The 21,874-nt window shown below is 40.0% G+C and overlaps 1 protein-coding gene and 1 long non-coding RNA gene across 2 annotated transcripts in view; one reads left to right on the top strand and one right to left on the bottom strand.

Moving 5' to 3' along the window:
- Positions 1-21,874, bottom strand: part of LOC146673433 (uncharacterized) — a 461,960-nt gene that overhangs the window by 42,140 nt on the left and 397,946 nt on the right. The gene's annotated exons all lie outside the window — the stretch shown is intronic.
- LOC146673437 (uncharacterized) lies at positions 7,294-8,335 on the top strand. Its single transcript, XM_085402072.1, has 3 exons — positions 7,294-7,626; positions 7,713-7,830; positions 7,962-8,335. Exons 1-3 carry the CDS (start codon positions 7,525-7,527, stop codon positions 8,120-8,122), a joined length of 381 nt encoding a protein of 126 aa, XP_085258198.1. The 5' UTR covers positions 7,294-7,524; the 3' UTR covers positions 8,123-8,335.

The following is a 21,874-nucleotide window of genomic DNA, read 5'->3' on the forward strand; positions in this document are numbered from 1 at the left end:
TTCTTTCAATCTTGTGTTGCGTTCCGGTTGCCTAGACTGGGGCGTAACACTTGTTTATTAAAGTGCTTTGAGAGTTTACAGAGTACTGTCATCGGCTCCTGATTCAGACTCTTAAAACATCACAGGCTCTAATGTAACAAGGCGAAACATGTTGTGCAGCGTTCAACAAAAACTACGGCTACCCAGCCCTCCTCTCTGTCAAAATCAAAACCAGTGAATGACAGACTGACAACGCCCTCTTAATGTCACCGCTGGCACCCACGTGACTACCATTACACATCACCATAGCAGCCAAACAAATAAAACCCAGTGATCATCAAAAAATTCAATACATTCAATTATGGCTCCTACACACCAGCCCCTAATTATTAGGATCCCTTCTAATAATTACCCATAATTAACCAAGTAGGAGACATAAAACATGCAGAGAAAAGTCAATCATTTACTGTATTTCAATATTACCCACAGGAATCCTATAGGTAATCTTAAAGTCTATCTTTAAAGAAAAATGAGAGACATTTTACGTCCAAATACAATCAAAGTCTGATAATTGGACCCAGAAGTCTTTAACTGTGATCTGCCTCCAGCAGTAAACACAGTTTGGCAATAGGTCGATCCAGGAAACTAGTCTGAGTCTTAATCCGAACTTGACGAACAAATCCTCTTCGGTCAGGAAAAGTCTTTATCACACGTCCCATTGGCCAAGAGTTTCGAGGTGCCAAACTGATGAGAACCAGATCTCCCATGACGAGATTCCTTTTTACTCCAATCCATTGCTGACGTTCCTGTTGCTGTAGTAGGTATTCCTTCACCCATCTTTTCCAAAACAAGTCAGATATGTATTGGACTTGTTTCCATCTTCTGTGTGTGTACCTATCACTGGAATGGAATACTCCTGGTGGTAATATCGGTGAGGTCTTTAACAGAAGAAGATGATTAGGGGTCAAAGCTTCCAGGTCGTTAGGATCCATTGAGGCTTTCGTAATTGGGCGGCTGTTAATGATAGCTTCAACCTCACAAAGAACTGTATGAAGACCTTCTTCATCCAGGTTTTGTACTTTCATTATGGAATAAAGTACTTTGCGAACCAGTCTTATCAGTCGCTCCCAGGTTCCTCCGTGATGTGAACCTCCAGGTGGATTAAAGGTCCATTAAACTCCCTTTTGCAGAAAGACGTCATTGATTTTTGCCTGGTTCCAATGTTCAATGGCAGTTCTAAGTTCACGTTCAGCACCTACAAAATTGGTTCCATTGTCAGAACGCAGTTCTCGAACCTGACCTCTTCTTGCATTGACTACTTTTTACACTGAAGGGTCCGAAGTAATCCACTCCCACCCACGTGAATGGAGGTTCATCTGAAATGATTCTTTCATTGGGCAAATCCGCCATCTGTTGATTCACTGGTGGAGCATTAAGATGTCGACAGATGACACATTTAGATAACACTTTTCTTATTGCTGTACTAGCTCCAATCAACCAATACTTTTCTCTTAGCTTAGACAGCATGCGGTTACGACCACCATGTCCAATTTCCTGATGTATGTGTCTAAGCAAGAGCTCGGAAATGTGTTGATCCTTTGCTAGTTTTATGGGATGTTTCACCTCAACCGGCATCGATGATCTATTGAGTCTCTCACCGACTCTGAGAATTCCATCTTGTAGCTGTGGGCAGAGTCTTCTTAGAGGACTTGATTTTATAATGGTTGTCCCTTCTTCAGACTCACAAGCTCCAAGGAAAATCTCCTCCTCTGACAGAACTTGATAATGACAACCTCAGCTTTGTTCAGATCTTCCACTGTAAGATTCTTAATCACAGATGTCCTCTTAAAGTTCCTCAGCTTTTCTTCCACAAATGATTTCTGTTGCTCTTTACTGACCTCTGACTGTGGTAAGCTTGAACACAATTCTCTCCTTTTCTTCACCAAGGACAGAAGCAAGTCCTTAAATTTTAACAGCCATGCCACTGACTTCTTAAGACGTGTCCAGGTGGAAAAATGTTTAAACAAGCGAGTAACAGAATTTTCTCCAGCTTGCTCAACACTCACTGTGGCAACTGTTTTTACCTCAGGATCATCAGATGCAAGCAGACTGATGTCATCTGGGTAGACAGGCCATTCACTCCTAGATTGTAGAAGATACTGAGGCCCAGACAACCATTTTGTATTCTTCATAAAAACATCGACTTTCACTCCTCTTGAGGCCATATCTGCTGGATTACTGGCTGTGTCCACATATCTCTATTGTGAGGAAGATGAAACTCTTAAGATTTGTGAAACTCTGTTGGCCACAAAAATCTTGAATCTTGAAGTCTCACTCCTGATGTATTTAAGAACAGAAGCACTGTCTGTCCAAAACACAGAATCCAGAAGTTCCATCTGCAGCTCTTTCCTCCAGAGTACATCCAATCGACTGGCCATGGTTGCTGCAATGAGCTCCATTCTCGGGATGGTAAAGAATTTAAGAGGAGCAACACGAGCCTTTCCCATAACAAACGCACAGTGTCATTCTGAACAGATTTTTTCAATCAGCAGATAGGTCACTGTTCCATACCCATCCTCACTGGCATCACAAACTGTTAAGTCAATTGGGGGGTTTAATTTGGTTTTATATTTTTTGGGGAAGAGTAGCCGCGGTATCGAGTCCATGGCGCAGTTTGAATGATTTGTGAAGTGTACGAGAGCGGACGGTACCCGCTCTGTGTGCCGCTTGGGGCGTTGTCCTTAATCAGCAGAAGTGTCTCGCAGAAAGTTTGAATGGAACCGCGAGAAGCATGAAGTGTGCGTGAGCCAGCCTCGAGGGGCGGGTTCACAGGTGGGACGAACGACAAGTAAAATGTGCATGTGTGTGTCAAGTACTCAAGGATGAATGGAGAATTTGATTGCTGACTGTATGAGAGCTGTTGGGGTGAAAGGAAAATGAGGTTGGAGGAGTGAGTTAACAGGTTAATGTGTGGGTGTAAAACAATGGGGTAATAAAAAAAGAGAAAGAAAATCATGAAAACAAAGAAAATAAAAAGTGTGGAAGTGTGAGTGGGAAATTGTCTCCAACTGGGGGAAGCAGTGACGCTACAGGTCACCTTCTTCCCCTGCTGGACACAAAAGAAAACATAATTTGGAGTGTGGTGGATGAAAATAATTAACAACAACATCAAGAAGATTTTTGTGTTTGCGGTTAAGACCAAATAAAAAATTTCATTTTTTGGGGTTTAAAGTCAGTAGAGTTCAAAACAAAATAAGTAGAGATGTGTTGCGTTAGGAGTGATGAAAACATATGCAGTCACAGTGAATAATGAAAGTCTCTCAGTCTGTCGATTACAGGTGGGGAACGGACCTGGATCAATTCTCCACGGGCAGCAGTCGGAAGAAAATTATAGGTTAAAATCATTAGAAAAAATAGAAACACTCAGCCAGAATTTTTGGCTGAATTGTTTTTCAGCTTCCCATCCTCATCCTGAACAAGCAAGCTCCAAGGAAGTTATTTTCTCAAGTGAGTGAGTTTCTCCACATTAAAATGGGCTCTGGAGAAAGCCACTTATCTGGGACAATTAGAAAATGAGAGTCCCAGCCTAAAAAGGATTCAGCGAGGTAATCCGATCTAAAGTTCTTCTTTTTCTTTTTGAAATGACGTCATTTTGCTGAGGGTGGAGATCAAATGCGGCAATGGGTTCCACTATCAGCAAAGAAAGAAAGAATGGATGAATGAATGAATGGAAATAAAAACAAACTTACTGACTGGTAAAAGCTGACAAAAGCTGACAAGACTTGACCACGACTCAAGGTTAACCTCCACCTAGACAGGACAAAAGGGTGGATGAATTTATGTGTTTCTTTTACAGGAGCAGAAAGATGACAGCAACATCCGAGGTTGTGTGAGCTTTGACCGTACTGATTTAACTTTTAAATGCCACTTTCTCTGTTTGTGAATCTACCACGGGGTGTTATTCACTACCTTGTGTTGCTCACAGAAGTCACTGTGAGAAAGTGTGTATACATCTGCGCAGCGCTAACATTTGCATTTTCTTCTTACAGTTCTTCATGTGGTTTGATCATGTGATTTATAACAGGACAACTAGTTAATGTTTTTCTACTACAGGATTTCTGGGCTTATGTGTGAAGAAACTGTGTTTATAGGTTATGAGTTGGTGATGCTATTACACTGTGTTCTTGGGAAAATGTTGAATACTACAGGGACGTGAATAACATGTGAGACATTCCCTGTGTTGAAACTAGTGTCACTTCTTTCCACAGCTATGGATGGTTAACTTTATGGTCTTTTTATAGCACCTCTGGAACCTGTCGACCTGCGCCTGACCACCGGGATAGTCAATGTGTGTTGCTAATGTTTGTTTTGCTTTTGTTAGGAGTGCATGTGGAGGATTCAGTAGAAAACAGACAAGTGACATGAGAAAAACAAATAAGAGATGCAGTGTTGATGGAATAGTTTAATATGGGGTACTAGCTGCCCACTATTGAGCTCATAGTGATAAAATGGGTGGAGTGACATTGTTTAAGGAAAGTCACAGATTAAATTGTGGAATAAAGTGGGATGATTCATGATTTGGGACAAATTATGGTAATAATAGTGATTTAATGATTTGAGAAAACCTGCACATGATACTTGTCTGTTATGCTGAATACTTTATTACTCTCATGATCTATAGTTGGTTGTGAATAAGAAGTTTGATTTAACAGATTTGTCTTCCAGGATACAGGCTCCAGGTGGAGCTGGGAGTTAAACAGGCTGAACATGTAACTGCTGACTAATGTTTTTACACAAGGTTACAGGTTGGAGTATGGCTGCTCCAAGTGGGAAACCCTGAAGATTGTTGCACATTCTCTCTAATACATTCTTGTACATGTCTCATTGGGGAGTTGACCCATGGCGAGAACCGTGTGGCACAAGAGGGTCGATTTTTGATCTGCAGGTGCCATGATGAGAAGGGGGTGTGGAAGAGCCGAGGAGCATGGGCGAGGACGAGGCCGATGAAGGGGAAAGGCGAGACCTGGTTCCATTGGTCTCAGTGTGCCGTAGCGGATGAGAGCTTGGTGGAGACAAGCTCATCTCCAAAAAAGGAATAGAGGCAGAATAAACCCTCTCACCCGTGCAACGACTAACCAGTAGTCTACCTGGGAGGTCGAAGTAAGAAGTAAGAAGAGGAGGATCGCAGAGCATCACTGTCACAGGCTGGGTCTCCGACCCAGCACTCTGAGTTTTCTTTGTATTTTTTGATATGTTATTAGTTTGTGTTATTTCCTATTTGCCTTTAGTTTAGGCAGTTATTGTTCCTGGGTTTTCTATGTTTTGGGGTTTTCTATTTATTTCATCACGTATTAGGTCTGTTAAGTTGTGTTGTCATTTCCTGTTTTATTCTGACAATGTCATGTGTTCTTTGTTCATTGTATTTAGCTTTCCTCTCCTGGTCCTGTCATTAGGTTTATGTCTGTCAGCTGTTTTCCCCCATGTGTCGCCACTTCCCCTGATCACCTCATGTCTGTATTTAAGCCTTTTGTTTTCTTCATGCCTTTGTCGGTTCGTCTGTTTACATCACCGCAGTCATAGTTCTAGTTTTCGTCTGTTTATCTCACCAGAGTTACAGTTATAGTTATAGTTATAGTCATAGTCTTAGCCTGTTTATTTTCCACCTCAGTCATAGTTATAGTTTTTGGTCTTAGTACCTTTAGTGTTTTGTTTCTTAGTGTTTTTGCCAGTTTAGTGTTTTGTCAGTTCAGTGTTTTGTTTCTTAGTGTTTTGCCTGTTTGTTTTGGTCTCTTGGTTCATTTCCCTGCCATCATCGCAATAAAGGTTCACTTTTCTGTTAATCATTACAATTCCTCGTCATCATCTGCTTTTGGGTCCTGTTTCCACATACATCGGCGCACCCCGCCGTGACAATCACTTCACTCAAAGAGGAGGTGGCTGAGTGGCCTGAGGAGTAAGACAATAAGAGGAGTGTTGGAGTTTTTAATCTTTAATCTTTAAACAACAGAAAATATTTTTTTTTAAAAAAACAATGCTGTTAAAATATGTGAAATTCAGTTCAATCAAATTTTAGTGATATAGCAGCAAATCACAAAAGTCATCTCAAGGTACTTAAAATTTTAAACCTAGAAAATAATGACAGTCAGATGACACCCTCCACACCACCCCCAGCTTTTGGGTTGCAAATTTTGAAGCCAACATGATAACATTATCACACCAGTGCGGTGTGGGTCCAGCTTTTCAGATCTAATTGAAATCAAATCACTCAAAAAGATCCTCTGGAAAAAAAATACAATTGTTAGAACAGAGTTCATCAAACTGTCATATGAAGAGCAGAACAGTGCATTTTACAGCAAAATGACATAGAAAGCAAGAAAAGTAAAGCGAAGCAAACCCCAGAGTGAAGAGCCTTAAAGCACAAACAGCAAAGACACAAAATGACAGACTGGGGAAAAAAAAAAGCTTGGGGCATTTCAGACCCTCATTTATATGCAGTCATGTGAGAAAATTAGAACACCCCATTAAATAATCAGCTCTTTATTGTGAACTGTTCACATATCAATTTCCAATCATGTTTTTTTATGTATAACTGGAAATGAAAGTGACTTAATTGCAATTCATTAAAATTGATATTAAATATCCATATGTCCAAATATATTTTAAAATACAAACGCTTTCCTAATTTTCTCACATGACTGTACATAACTTTCTGGAACTACCCCATAACTTCCTGAGCATCCATCATCTTACATCCATCATTTTGAAATGTGTCCCGTTGTCAGTTTTATAGCCAAAGTGAGTCAGAGAGCAGTTAATAGTTAAGAAATTTGACAGTTTTGTCAGGTGCATTGGCCAGAAGTACACTACTATCTATGCTAACAAATGGTTTTTCTTACCTTCAGGCAGGTGAGAAGAGAAAACAGAATCCCTGGTGCATCCCCAGGTCCAGGTTTGTTTACTGTATAGGCAAAGAAAGGGCTGGACAGTACACCGGGCAATAAATATGATCACCGAGAAAGGCACACTTAGCAGTGCCAAGCTGAATTAACTCTGTTTGAACTTGTCACAGTTGGTCATAACACAATCAAAGGTTACTTACTGTCAGGAAGCACTGTGTGGCAGGTAGTAGTTGGACCTGCTACACTAGAGTCCTCCTCAAACCTTTTCCATTAGCACTTAACTCCTCGTCAAATGCTCAACAGACTTAAACTAATACCAGTGAAGAAGGAAATTCAGCAGTGTTCATATACTACCCAAAATGTAGTGATGTGACGTTCTGTATCGAGACTTCGAAGCTTGTGTCGAGTAATGGAGGGGGCGTTTCCACGATGCACGTATCGAGGCTTGCTTCATTTATGGGAGGAGCTGAAAATGATGACGTCCGAAGCCTCGCTGCCCGGCTGTACCACGTGACTGGTTCATGAAGTGGTTCGAACTTTGCCGCGAGCTATGTCAGCGATATAAACCCCTCAGACTTCATTCAAAAATGTGGGTGTTTGATGGAGAGTTGCGGTTAGTGAGAGTTTGGAGACAGTTTGGAGGTTTATGAGAGTGAGGAGAGAAAGTCAGGAGAGAATGGAGCCAGCTAAGAAGAGGAGGATGTCCTCCCCTGTGTGGGAACATTTTGATCTTATTCCTCCCAACAAGGTATGTAAATTTCTACAGAAGATGTATTTTCATAATACTGATGGTGCAATACAATTTATGTTAAGCTGTCTTTACTTTTGTACAAGGTGAAGTGTTTGCTATGTGCCAGGGAGCTGGGATATAACAACAACACCTCATCCATGCTTAGGCACTACAGAGCTTTGCATGAGAATAAGGGGAACAGCGATTGTGGAGCAAGACCAGGTGAGCCATCAAATGTCATGATAATATAGCATGCAGTAATGTTATTAAATGATATAACAATATTATACAACTGTTATAAGTTACGTGTGTGATATTTATATTTGTGCTTTATCTTTATTGTCTTTCCTCAGGAGAACAATCTCAAATAGATGAAGACCTGGTCAGCATGGTGATTGAGGACTCCCAGCCAGTTAGCATTGTGGAGGACAAAGGATTCAAAAGATTTGTTAAATCATTAAATCCTAGCTATGTTCTCCCCACTAAAAAGGTCATAAAAGCAGTGAAAATTTAGTTTTTACTGAATAAAATGTGAACAGGCAGGACTGACGCCTCAGTGTGTAGCTGTCCATACCTCAACGTTACAAAAGCACAACCACTGTCCACACCCCAACCACACCTCACCTCACAGTAAATGATCATTTCCATTTCAAGCATTTCCAAATGATCATTTTCCATACTGCCACTATAAATATACACAGTATACTGCATCACTACAATATACATGTTTTACACACTCCTTTTGTTGTTGATATTTACAGGCTGTGTGCAAAAGGCCACACTCTTCAAATTCATGCCAACTAATATTTTTACGTCCAGTAGGTGTCCTACTAGAGCAAATGAAGCTTCAAGAAGCTTTGCACTGGGGTGAACTAATTGGATGAAAAGCTTCAGTGCTTCATGAAGCTTCATCTGCCCATCACTACCAAAATGCAGGCACTTAAACTCGAGGGATGAACTCAAAATACTCAGCTTTATTTGCTGGCAGGGGAAAAGCATACAAAACAAAACTACACTGGAAATCTAAGCTCATAAGGAAACACAGGGGGCAAGCAACACATAGCATAGAGGGACGACACGACACTGACTTAGGGAAACACAGGGTTTAAATACACTGGGAAGTAACGAGGGAATGAGACACAGAAGGAGGGCACAGCTGTGAGAAATCAGAACTGATGAGACAAGGAAGCAAAGCAGGATACACTCACATGAGACAGACCTTCAAAGTAAAACAGGAAGTACAACAGTGAGACGCGAACTGGATACGGTATGGACAGAGCAACTAAGAAACACAGAGACATAAACCATATGGCAGAAAACTCTAAGAACCAAAATACACAGAGGGAAATACTAGGCATGGAGCACAAGAAAATAGACTCAAGGAAGTAACAAAAGACCAACAATGAGAACATAATTCACAAAACAGAGTGACAAAAAACACAGGAAACTCAAAACACTTGGTCAAAAAACCCAGGATCCTGAAACTTATTGATCTCAATTACTACATTTTCAAACAGTGTATAGTATACAGTATACAGTGCTTAACACACTGCTGCTATTATTTTGCTCTTGAATGAATTGAAAAACATGCTTCAGGAAATAATTGTTTTGATAATAGTTCATCTTTGATTTAGTAAAAAGATTAAAGTGAAAAGTGTTTATTGCTAATTTGAATTCTCAATTACAGGATTAAAACCAGAAAATCATCATTAAAACCATGTCATCATGATTTTTATTTGTTGTTTTTATATATTTATTACAGCTGGCAGCAGAAATCCTGAAAATATAACATAACATTTGGAATTGTATTTTAACACTCTAAGACCCAACACATTAAAAAATAGCCAGCAAATTCAGATTTTTTGGAAAAATGTTTTTGCTATATCATGTTGTGTATGATAAATTTTTATTACATATTTATTCTGCATTTTTTGTATCGCTTTTGATACAGCAGGCATTTTTTTTGCTGCTTTTGGTTGACAACAACATCAATTTTAGACAAAAAAAAGAATTGTCCATAACATTTTGAAATTATAGCAAGTATTGATCATGTTGAAGAGATAGAGGTCTCAGAAACTCATGTATCAAATATGACACAAAGGGCATTATAGGGTTGAATTGTGTGCTGTTCTATTGTAGCATCAGGAAACTCTGTGGATATAAATGGTAGTCCAGTGTCAGTAACACATTTAAAGACATGTGTTATAAGTTAAACAATGAGGAGATCAGTTCTACAGAAATAGTGACATTTCACTTTTTGAAAGATATTATAGTTTCACTTGAGTTAATACATCAAATCAGCACCCACAGAGCCATCTGCATCGCATGGAAATATTCCCATCTTTATTCTATTTGTATAAAATTATGTATTTTTTGTGTTGTTGTTTAACAATAAACCATACAAAATTTCATGTCGTAAAAACACAAATGTAAGGACAAGAAATGCATCATTCCCAAAACAAGACCCTCACCGACCCATTATCTTTATTCACAATATTATATTTTGTTAAAATTGTTCTAATTGTTCAAACATGTTAATTTTGTTATATATATATATATATATATATATATATATATATATATATATATACATACATTGCCCACTGATGCCTTCTTGGGAGATGCCTCCAAGGGTGGTGGAGAATGTGTAAGTTCCTGTGGGACTTCCAGATACAGATGGACAAATGCTGATGGATAACAGGACATAGTGGTGGTAGACAAGCTAGGCGAGTGGCTCCAGGAGATCCCAGTAACAACATCGGCTCTGTCCAGAGTGCAGTCCATAGGAACAGCTAAGATACTGCGCAGGACACTCAAGCTCCCAGTCCTCTGGTGTGTGTGTGTATATATATATATATATATATATATATATATATATATATACACACACACTCAACAAAAATATAAACGCAACAACTTTGTTACTGCTCCCATTCCCCATGGGATGGACGTAGAGACCACACCAGATACTGACCAGTTCTGGGTCCCCAGACCCCCAATAGCGCAAAAGACTGCACATTCCAGGGTGGCCTTTTGTTGTGGGCAGTCTGAGGTACACCTGTGCACTACTCATGATGTCAGATCAGCATCCTGATGTGGCACACCTGTGAGGTGGGATGGATTATCTCAATATGGCAGATGTGCCCACTACCACACATTTGGACTGATTTGTGACCACTGTTTGGGAGGGATGGTTATATTGTGTATCTGGAATGAATTTTAGGTCTCTACGTCCATCCCATGGGGAATGGGAGCAGTAACAAAGGTGTTGCGTTTATATTTTTGTTGAGTGTGTGTGTGTATATATATATATATATATATATATATATATATATATATATATATATATATACACACATGTGTGTGTGTGTGTGTGTGTGTGTGTGTGTGTGTGTTCCTCGCACTGTAGTAAAAAAACTACTGACATCTGTTTATTGGGTTTTATTTCATAACTTAGTTTAGGACTTGAATAAGTCTTGATTGATTTTGTGACTCAGGTATTTATTTGAAGTTTGACTAACTCTTGATAGAAAGTTCGTCCTCCAGAAGGTTTCATGTTGGTGCAGATCAGTTGTGTCTCTGAGACATTTAACATCAGGTTTTTTCTCTTTTTGTTGTTTCTCAAAATAAAACAAAGAGCAGCACAGACAACCAAAGCAGCCGAGGATATTCCCATTCCCAGTCCAACACGACCAGACCTGTCTTTAGTCTCTTGAGGTGGAATTAAAGATGGTTTTGGAGTTTGACGATTTTCAACAATGGCTATCAAGGAAAAACAAAAAATTCTTTGTTAATCATCAAAATGGTTGCTGGCATGTAGATTACTCAAATTAAAAAATCCTCAACTTCAAAAAGTCTACACAAATACACATGGCAGCCAGTGTTACAGATAACCAACTATTAGAAAATAAATTCTATTAACACTTACGAATAACACTGAGACTGCAACGCGCAGAACCAGAGCCATTATCGTCCCTCACTTCACACTTGTACAGCCCAGAGTCGTTTGACCTAAGTTTGGACAGTTGAAGTCTGATTCGTCCTTCTCTGATGGCATCTCTGTCACTCTGGACTCGTCCTGAAAACTTTTCAGACACTGATACCTCAACACCATCATAGAAATGATACAAGTCTGAGATTTCGCTATCAGTCATTTGAACACAGTGAATAAAAAGGTAGCTCCAGGAGCTGTCATGTGTGGTGGTGAACGTCCACTCCAGTGTGATGTTGTGGTTCTCCTCTGCCCGATAGAAGGTCTGTGTCACATTCACTACAAATGATTCTGTTGAGGACACAGAGAGGGAAAGAGAGGAGCAGACACACTAAGAACTGGAACAGGCTAAAAGCAGCAAAAGTGATTTGAGCAGCAAAACTCTATTAAGTCAAGTTAAATAACCCACACAGTTTACAAGATAATCAGATTTTAGAAAGAAAAGTCAACTCAACTTACTAGTGACCTCGAGTTCACTGCTGGCAGAGCCAGACCCATAATCGGTTTTCACATGACACGTGTACATGCCCGAGTCCTCAGTCCTGAGTCTGGACAGTTGAAGTTTAATTCGTCCTTCTCTGAGGGCATCTTTGTCACTCTGGACACGTCCTAAAAACCTTTCATCTTGAGACACTGACACCTCAACAACATCACGTATATGATACTGGATTTTGTTACTGAAAATTTCATGGACTTTGCCACTACTTTTCTGGTCACAGTTGATAAAAATGTATTTGGGGTCAGGTTTGGTTGTGAACGTCCACTCCAGGGTGATGTTGTGGTTCTCCTCTGCCTGATAGGAGGTCTGTGTCACATTTACTATAAATGATCCTGTTGCGGAGACAGAGAGGGAAAGAGAGGAGCAGACACTCTGAAAACTGTAACAAATATGTTATTGAGCTTTACTTGGAGTTCATAAAGTGAAGCCATAAACTAACCAGAGACACATGAGGTGAGGATGATGAGCAGCAGGATCCTGCAGAACATCTTTTCCCTGTGAGAGGAGACAGAAGTGAAGAGTCAATGTGTGAGATCAAATGAAAACACAAAGCAAAACAGAGCCGATAACAGAGAAAAACACAGTTCCCGGGGTTGCCCACATGAAAGCAGTGGCAACAAAACAGTTCAGGGGGCTGACCATGTAGGAAATGCCGCAGCAGTGGTGAATCAAATCCGGCAGACAACCATGTGGGAAGCGGTGGGGAATGAAATCTGGAGGCCGACCATGGAGGAAGCTGCGGCGGCAGCAAAAAAGGTCTTGGTGGCCCGACTTAGCCGAACAATGCACAGACTCTGGGTTGACAGGTTCAAAAAAATTGTAATTGCTGGCTCGGAAAGAGCAGAATGATAACAAACTTCATAAACCATCACCAAAGAATACCATCAGTTGTAACGGTTCACGCTATAACTATAAAGAAAATACTGATTATGACTTTGAGCAAAGGACTTCAAATCAGTCAAACAGTATAGGTGAAAAATGTGTTTAGATTGTGAGTCAGTTGTTAAAAAAGGCAAGTCAAAGTAAATTTGATCCTTATTTAAATGCTGACAAAGCAGAAGTTGGCATACATCAAAAAGAAAGAGAAGGATTATGATAACAGGTCAACCAGAGCTGGGTGAAGACGCTGACATAAATACACAGGAAGACAACGAGGGAAGCTGGAGCACAGCACAGATGGATAATAATAATGAGACAGGGGAAGAACAAACACAATATGACATACACTGATGGAGAATATCAAAGTAAAACAGAGACGTAGAGTGGATGGGGAGAGAGGCAGACATGATGGGCTGGGGAAACAAGATGGAATAAAACAAGGGGAAACAAGGTACAAAAACTCAAACAATATAAACACAGACACACGGAGGGAGGCACATAGGGCAAAGACACGAGAGGAAATCTAATAAACAATACAGAAAAAAACAACCTAGGAACCACAGAATAACCACAGAGAACAAGTGAACCTAAAAATAATATAGAAAAACCAAAAATGCATAAAAATCCAAAGCACTGGTTCAGATGGCCCAGGACAACCCGTTCTCACTCCCAAAGCGTAACATTTTACGCTAGGTGACAAATCGTCACCATATTACGTTTTCGGCTACCCACCACGTTCCTAAATGACGACCTCGGAAAAAAGAGGACATATGAGAACCGTCTGGACTGAATCTACACATGTTCGCTCTTTTTCTTCAAATCGCTTAGAAACACGCTATTTAACATCATTAAAGACCTGGTTAAGGTCAGGAATAAGGTTATGGTTAGGGCTAGGGATAAGGTTAGGTTTAGGGCTGGAATACAGGGCTGGAACGTCTATTACCGCGGGAGCGTCATTGCACTGGATTCCAGCCATAACCCGCCGCGTACCATAAGAACGCCGAAGGTCTCCTTTCGCGTTCCCCAGGAACGCCGCGGGACGTGACAAAACGTCGACATGTTACGCCTCGGGAGTGAGAACGCTCTGCCCAGGACCATGGCAGTATGTCTTTCCACTTTTTTCATTTCTCAAATTTCACATCCTCACGTCCTCCTTTTAGTTCTACCAGAGATACAAGTGGAGGAAGTGAGGAAGAGAGGAAGTGAGTGTACACTTTATCCAAAACCTAGTGGGGGTTTGCTCATGTTTACTTTTGTCGCACTTAAGTCATCAGTTTTCCACATCTGTCAGCTGTGGAAAACAGCAAACTTATAACATACAAAGATCTAAACTGAAACCTTGTGTTAAAAGCGCAGTATCCACTGCAGCCACTGTCTGTGCTTTATGCTCTTTTTTGATCTTTGAAGTTTTTTTCACAGTTCTCTTGTTCCAGTTAACCTTTACTGTGACCAGAATCATGTACCAAGTGCTAAGGGAACTACAATCTAGCTGTAGCCACTTCTGGTTCTAAATTATTGTCTAAAACTACAGTCTGGAGTCAGTTGGCTACAGTTAAAATTATTTTATTCTATTATTGTTATCAGCAGGGCTTTATCAGGGCTTGGTCAAATTATTTTGAAATGGTCTTGTTTGTAATTTTTGCAATCAGTAATCCAACTTGATTTTACAACATAATAAATTACTTCAAACATTAAAATCATTACATTTCTCTTTGGCCTGAAAAGCATTTTAATTGTGAATATTTTGTAGCTGTTAAAATTAAATAACACTTTTATAAACTTCACTGAAGTAATCATCTTTTCATTTTCAATTAAATATCCAAAAATAATACTTAATAACATACATATTGGTGATGTTACTGTTAACAAAGCATCCATGCTCACCTGATTTGTTTATTTGGCTGATCTGTCTGTGTTCCAGTTGGTGTCTTTCTCTTCTACTGGACTCCAAAACTGCTGTAAAAACCCAGAAATGCTTATTTTATCCTCAGGCACTATAGGTCTTTAATTATGACCTATTTAAAATATTTCCTCCAGTTCTGTCATTTGGAAAGGCTGTGACAATATGTCGACACAGGTCGTCTACACGCTCCTCATCTTTCCTTATATAAAACAGACTTCTTATCATGCCAGTGAAAGTGAACCTTAAAAAGCTCAGATAACAGAGTCTCCTCCTCCAAGCAGAATAATACCTCATTTCATACACTGCTTTTGTTTCACACACACTGCCCACATCTCACATCCTCTTCAGTGGAAATTATACAGAAGGTGAGTCACAGTAACATGCTGCCAGGTTGGGGTCTAGACGGTGTCAGAAGAGGAAGTGACCCCTTAGCTTGGAGTCTGAGAATGACAGGGAGTGACCACCTGGCAGTTTTGAAAGTTGTGGACAGTTTGGGTAGAGCAACATGCATGAGTGAAGAACAGTGGGTATTATTGTGTTTCAAGAGGGGACAAAAAACAGCGTTCCATGTCACCAAAGGCAGCTTGGAACAGGCAATGGTCCAAGGAAGAAGAAAGTGTACTTTATTGGTCCCCGTGGGGAAAATCCCTCTCTGCATTTAACCCATTCACTCAGTGAAGCAGTGGGCAGCCACTGGGCACCCGGGGAGCAGTGTGTAGGGACGGTACCTTGCTCAGGAGTACCTCAGGGTAGCTGTTCAGGGGAATCAAACCCCCGACCTTCCGATCATGGGGCCACCACTCTACCTACTGAGCTATCCCTGCCAGTAGGAACTGTAAGGGAAATCTTACTATGAGCACAAGCTTAACAGTGTGAGATGTAAGACTGATGGGAGAGATGGCTACATTAATACGTGGGACTCAGCTGCTGATTGCAGTGTTGATGCCAAGGCCTGCTCCTCTTCTCCCTCTCATTTTCTTCATGTATGTGTTTGTTTATTGTTTCCTGGGGATGTAAATAAATCCACAATTTATGCTCAGTTTTTGTAAATAATCAGAAAAAACCCAACTACAGCACATTTTCATTATGCTGAATTTCTTTTTTTTCTTTTTTCTTTTTTTTTTTTTTAGCATAAAAAAGGAAACACTTTTATTTATTAACATCTTTCAGACTTGAGGCGAGTGGAAAAGTTACTGCATCCATAACATCTAATAAATGATGACACAGTGAGGAAGCTGTAACCTTTCTAAAAGTTTAAAAGCCATTTTTGGGTATAGGTAACAAACTATACAGATATATATATATATATATATAAAAATATCATATTTCAGGTCTACAGCAGTTAGCATTTTCTTCTAAAAAAAAAAAACACAAGCAAACACCCCTGTTAGCCAATAAAACCTTCACTGTGTGTGCGTTTGTGTTTGTGTGTTCAGGTGTGTGTGTGTGGGGGCAGGTGAGCCTGTCATTGACTTCCCGGGTTTTGATGGTCAGCTGACAGACGTCCACATGTGGGATTATCCTCTGAACTATAAAGAAGTTTTCTACTACATCACTAAAGGCTACTATGGGTAAGATCCTGCGTGTGTTTGTGTGTGCGTTCCAGTTTTTCATGTACAGCTAACTTAAACCTCACAACAAAAACAGAAGGGGAAAGGGACAGTGAGAAATGGTATGCTGAATTTCTTTCATTATAAGGAGACCACACTATGCACATTTGGTAAAATGCTGCAGTGAGAAACTCAAGTTTATAACAGTGTATCAGAAAATATCTTTTCATGTTAACATCAAATTGTAGTGTAATAGTTATCCAACAAAGCTGCATCCTCAAGTTTGCCAGATAATGAGGCCGTATGACAGTTGTGTGGAGTCTCTACATTTATGGTGGCAGAAATGCACCTTGTTGTGAACAAACACAGAGTGGATTTGTTAAATGGACCTTTACATGAGTTCTGATGTGAATCTCTCCCACAGATGTTCTGTTGCTCACACAGAAATACTTTCATGTACTTTAATACGATTTGAGTCTCTGCAGTAGGTAAGCTGAGAAAATGACTTACAGCAGAAAAAACATCACATCAGTTGACACAGCTGAGACATCAAAATCTAATCAATTTAACAGATTAGCTGTTTTATCCGTTTTGTGTTAAAATGACAGATGGCACTAGAATTATAAACAAACAGAAAACTTGTTTATGCCAACTGGCAGATTTAATTTATGGACAGTCACAGGGGTGGATTAGTAAATGGTAATGGTAAATTAACTGGTTCTTTTATAGCGCCACTCACCACTTTCATGTTTTTTCATAATTAACTTGGGGTTAAACATGTGCTCTGGAGTCTGTGGAGTCTGTGGAGTCTGTGGAGTCTGTGGAGGCGGTGGAGGCGGTGGATGAGAGGACGATATTAGTAAAGCTGGTTGTCTATCATGAACAACCCACATCACCTTCTGCATGAGTATGTGAGTGAGCTGAGCAGCTCCTTTAGTCAGAGACTGAAACACCCTCGCTGCAGGAAGGAGCGTTTTCACATTTCATTCATCCCGACAGCAGTTAGACTCTATAACTCCTCAATCACAATGTCATGAGTCACTGGACACTGTGGACATCCACGGTCACCACTTCATGCATAATGCACCTTTTATATGTATGGACATGTGCAGGTATATGTGCATCTACTAAAAATTCCAGATGAGTTTAAATCTCAGCGACCTCAATCTCAAAATCTAGTTCACAGGTCAAGTTTTATGAAAATCTTGTGAATGTGATAACTCGAGGAAGTCACCTAGGATTGTAAACTGATACCACTGGTGCATCTAAGAAAACTCTCACAAGGATTCAAATCTCAAAGACATTGACCACAAGGTCAGTGGTCAAGTTTTCCAAAAATTCTTTGACTGTGATAACTTGGGAACAAGGTGACGTAGCATTCTGAAATGTTTGCTGTTTTCTTTCACTTACCTCAACCTATTTCTACTCTCTATGATTGGTATTAATAGCTCACTGAATGGTATAGACCAAACTCTGAATCAATGTACAAGGATCTTTGATATTTCAGATTTGTGATATTTGCAATTGATAGATCTCTAATTTTAAATCAAACTCTCTCTTAATCAATAAACTAACTAATAGGGTTGCAAACTCCCAGCAAAAAAAAAAAAAAAAATAGGGAACCACCCCCCACCCTCCACCTCATGATGCTTAATCAACGTAATCAAGTTTAATTTGATGCAGTGTGGAAAAAAAATGCACAGAAATCAATTATTTTTCAAGAATAATTAAATAGATTCAACATCTTTCTTCAACAGAAGTGCAGACTGCACAGATGGCACCTTCCCAGAGGAAAAAGTACTATAGCTTACTAGGGTATATTAGACTTAACAGTTACTATATACAGTAATGGACTTCTATATATTTTACATAAGATTACATAAACTTTGGGTGTAAGATTCAGATAATTATTTATTAAAAGCTAGACATTTTAAATGAGAATAAGAAAGAAAAGTATGTCTTTGTGCCCCCTTTTCCCTGTTCATGCCCTATCGGCCCCCCTGGCTAAACTTTGCTAGACCCGTCCCTGCACAGTTACCAGCCGTCAGCTGCTTAGAAAAGGATCCTGGTGTAGGAAGTAATATTAAATAAATTCTAACAACAGCTTATCAAGCTTAAACGTGCTGCTGTTGTTCAGCTGCTGGTTTCCTCTTTCTGGTGCGAAGTTGACCAAAAACAAACAAGAGAGACTTGGGACAGAAAAGCCGATCAGCTGATCATTAATCAGTTTCATAATTGAAGTAGCAGCAGGAGAGGGAAAGAGAGAGGCAGTCGCTCCATATATCGGTTGTTAAGCTTAATGTGGGAATGCTTTACAAACATTCAGAGATGAACTTACACACTTGCTTTACTTCTCTCTGGGATAACATCATTGGAGATGAAATGCTGGTTTGGTAGCGAGGCTACAAATACACACAGCCGCTCTATCACGTGATGCATACTGCTCCGACGTGCTACGGTTATGAGCCGAGTTATGCCATGTCGCAAGTTTTGTGAGGTGCTTTTGTTGATATTTAATGGATCGGATTACATTTTTTATTTCTCTCCGATATCCGATCCGGTCAGTATCGGACCGATACCGATACGTAATATCGGACCGGTCCATCTCTAAACTAGACACACAAGGAAACACAGGAAGAAAACTTCTCAACTAGAATATATAATCAATAATAAGAATAATAATGATAATATTAATAAACACAAAACACTGGCCCAGAGAGTTGACTGACATGAGAAGTGTAAGGGTGGGGTGTCTATTGATGAAACATTTCAGGTGACACATGCAAACATTTATCATCTCACACACGAGCACACATGCCCAGAAAACAGTCTTTGTTTGGCTGGCATGCAGTTTAGCACCTCATGGATGAGTCATTTTCTCAGAAGTACCTGAGAGTCACAAGTTTTCAGTAGCCAACACTACCGACCAACCTATCATAATCTCTGCTTCTCTGTCATGAGCCTGTCAGAACCTGCAAGGGGCGGGGACAGTAGCGTCACACCTGAGTTTAAAACATCTTAAATTATATTTGGCTTTTATTCCAACTATAGTAACGATACTTCTAAATAGCCACAGACTGAAAAAAATCAGAAGTCAGTAAGAGTGAATGAAGAAATCATTGAAGAAACCTAAAATCATACGTAAATGCAAAAAAAAAGGAAGTAGGCCAAGTTGCAGAATAAAATGCAGACTTAAGGTAAGCTACAAAGATATTGTGCATGGCACAATTTTTAAATTGGGAAAATGGAGAGCAGTGATATTGAGGAAGAGGAGTCCAGGAGAGTGTCTGATGGAGCAGAGGAGTGAGAATCCAAGATGTCCAATATTGTTCTTTCCAAAGTCCAGAGGATTGTTGAGAACAGGAGGGCAGGCAGGTGAGTGTCCAGTATGAACTTGGAAGCAAAGTAGGCCAGCATCGAGAGACCAGGTGTGTAAACAGGTAAGTAACTAATACTGAGTCTAGGGTGTGGAAAACTAAAGATGCAAAAAATTTATGTTAACACAAGAAGAAAAATACTTTTTTTTTTGGAGCTGCACAGCTTCTTTGTCTGGATTTATGTTTGGTTCCTTTTCTGTTAAAGTGAATATCATAAAAAAGAAAACATTCGGATCATTACCTGTGGTCACAAAAGCCTGCTCTCGCTTGAATCATGGTAAACCAGTTAAAGTGAGCCGAACAAACCACCTAAGCTCAGCTTTTTGAAAATCACAAAGAGAAGCTGCAGCCCTAAATGCTGATAATTAAGTCATTAGAATTCAAATACTAACCACACATATCTGACATTTTTCTTTATATTTGACACAAAAATTTACTTTACTTAATGTACTTAAATTTGTAAACCTTGCCTTGAACTGCATGCTTAGATATTTTTTCTGTTCCTCTCCTACATCTAGGTGGGGGACGCAATAGCTGTAAGTGTTTAACTGCAGGCACATTTCATGTGAGATTCTGGTTTCCTTATCTGGGGCCTGTGCTTCGTACCGCGCTAAGTGAGTTAGCTGGATTAGATTGTTGACGATTTCGCATGATCCTGGATCGTTCGGTTCCCCGAAGCCCATCCGGGACTTGCTGTCATAGCAACAGAGCCATAAGCGTAAACCTGCTGGGGAGCAGGTTTACTTTATGTAAACAGGATTAGATCGCGGCCACGCAGGTATGTCCGCGTCATTCATACGAAAGCAACAGCGATATTCCACCACTGTTTCACCATAAATAAATAACATCAATGTAACTAAAGATAATGCAGCACTTGATCCATTTATTGATTTCACACAGATACATACAGGTCATTCCCTAAAAAAGGGAAATGTACTATTAACATTCTATTACATGTATGTGATTATTACAGATGTAATTCATATTTCAGAGTAGTAATTGTAAATTACTTCGTGTAATCAAGATGAGAGACCACGGCTATAAAAGCGAAGGTGGATTTGGGAAGTCTGTCGCAGTCATATCCTGTCCGTTTACGCGAGCAACCCATTGCGGAAGGTGCAAGATTGATAAGGAGAGTCCTCAGAATTCAGCGTATATTGCGGGACAGACAGGATCCTTTAGCTCAGCGCGACAGTGTGCTCATAGAGAGATATCGATTTTCCCGTGAGGGTATTATTCACTTAACCAACTTGTTGACGTGGGGGTGCAGGACCACCACCTGTCTTTTTTTGCTCTGCCCTTTTCTTGGTTGCTATTATGAACAAACAAACAGATTATTTCAGGGCCTCTTTCCAAGAGACTAAAAGCAATATAAGTGATAAATATTACCATTCTGTAGAATATTCTTATATTTCACTTTTACTTGTTCCCATGTTCTAGTGGGTCCTGTTGTGGCTCTAATGTGAAAGGGGATATAATATAACATATTATAATATAATATAATGTAATATAATATTGGATAATATGGTGTGATATGATAAATCTACCCTACCGCCTACTGGTGTTGGCCAGAGGGGCCGATGGCGCAATATGGCAGCCTGGCTTCTGTCAGTCTGCCCCAGGGCAGCTGTGGCTACAACCGTAGCTGCCTCCACCAGTGTGTGAATGTGAGAGTGAATGAATAGTGGCATTGTAAAGCGCTTTGGGTGCCTTGAAAAGCGCTATATAAATCCACTCCATTATTATTGTTATTATTGAATTACTTACGAGTTTGATTTGTCAGCAACTTTCTGCCAGCCCTCTCTCCTTGCTTTTGCAGCCTTTGCAGTGTTCCCTTGCGTTTTAATTAAACTCTGAAACTCCTGAAATCCCTCACTCAAGAGTTCTTGCTCTGCTGCCGAAAAATACCGAGCGCGCTCCTTCGACATTTTCGCTGACCAATCAGCGGGTTGCCGATCACTGTTTCTGCTATCGATGCGTATCCCCTTTTACGGCACCCAGTGATCGCACATTACTTCATCCAGCTGTACTAATCGTCAACAGCAGGTGTGTTCGGGGAACCGGATT

The sequence above is a fragment of the Rhamphochromis longiceps genome, linkage group LG3 (genome assembly GCF_057381845.1).
Source record: "Rhamphochromis longiceps isolate RC_006_pf linkage group LG3, R_longiceps_female_GT1.1, whole genome shotgun sequence".
In the NCBI taxonomy this organism is placed as follows: domain Eukaryota; kingdom Metazoa; phylum Chordata; class Actinopteri; order Cichliformes; family Cichlidae; genus Rhamphochromis; species Rhamphochromis longiceps.

What these genes read in the sequence shown, in the direction of transcription:
- LOC146673437 (XM_085402072.1), top strand. Translation starts at nt 7,525, where the DNA reads ATGAGAGTGAGGAGAGAAAGTCAGGAGAGAATGGAGCCAGCTAAGAAG. An exon ending in ATCTTATTCCTCCCAACAAG is followed by an intron (nt 7,627 to 7,712) that starts GTATGTAAATTT and finishes CTTTTGTACAAG; the next exon opens with GTGAAGTGTTTGCTATGTGC. An exon ending in CGATTGTGGAGCAAGACCAG is followed by an intron (nt 7,831 to 7,961) that starts GTGAGCCATCAA and finishes GTCTTTCCTCAG; the next exon opens with GAGAACAATCTCAAATAGAT.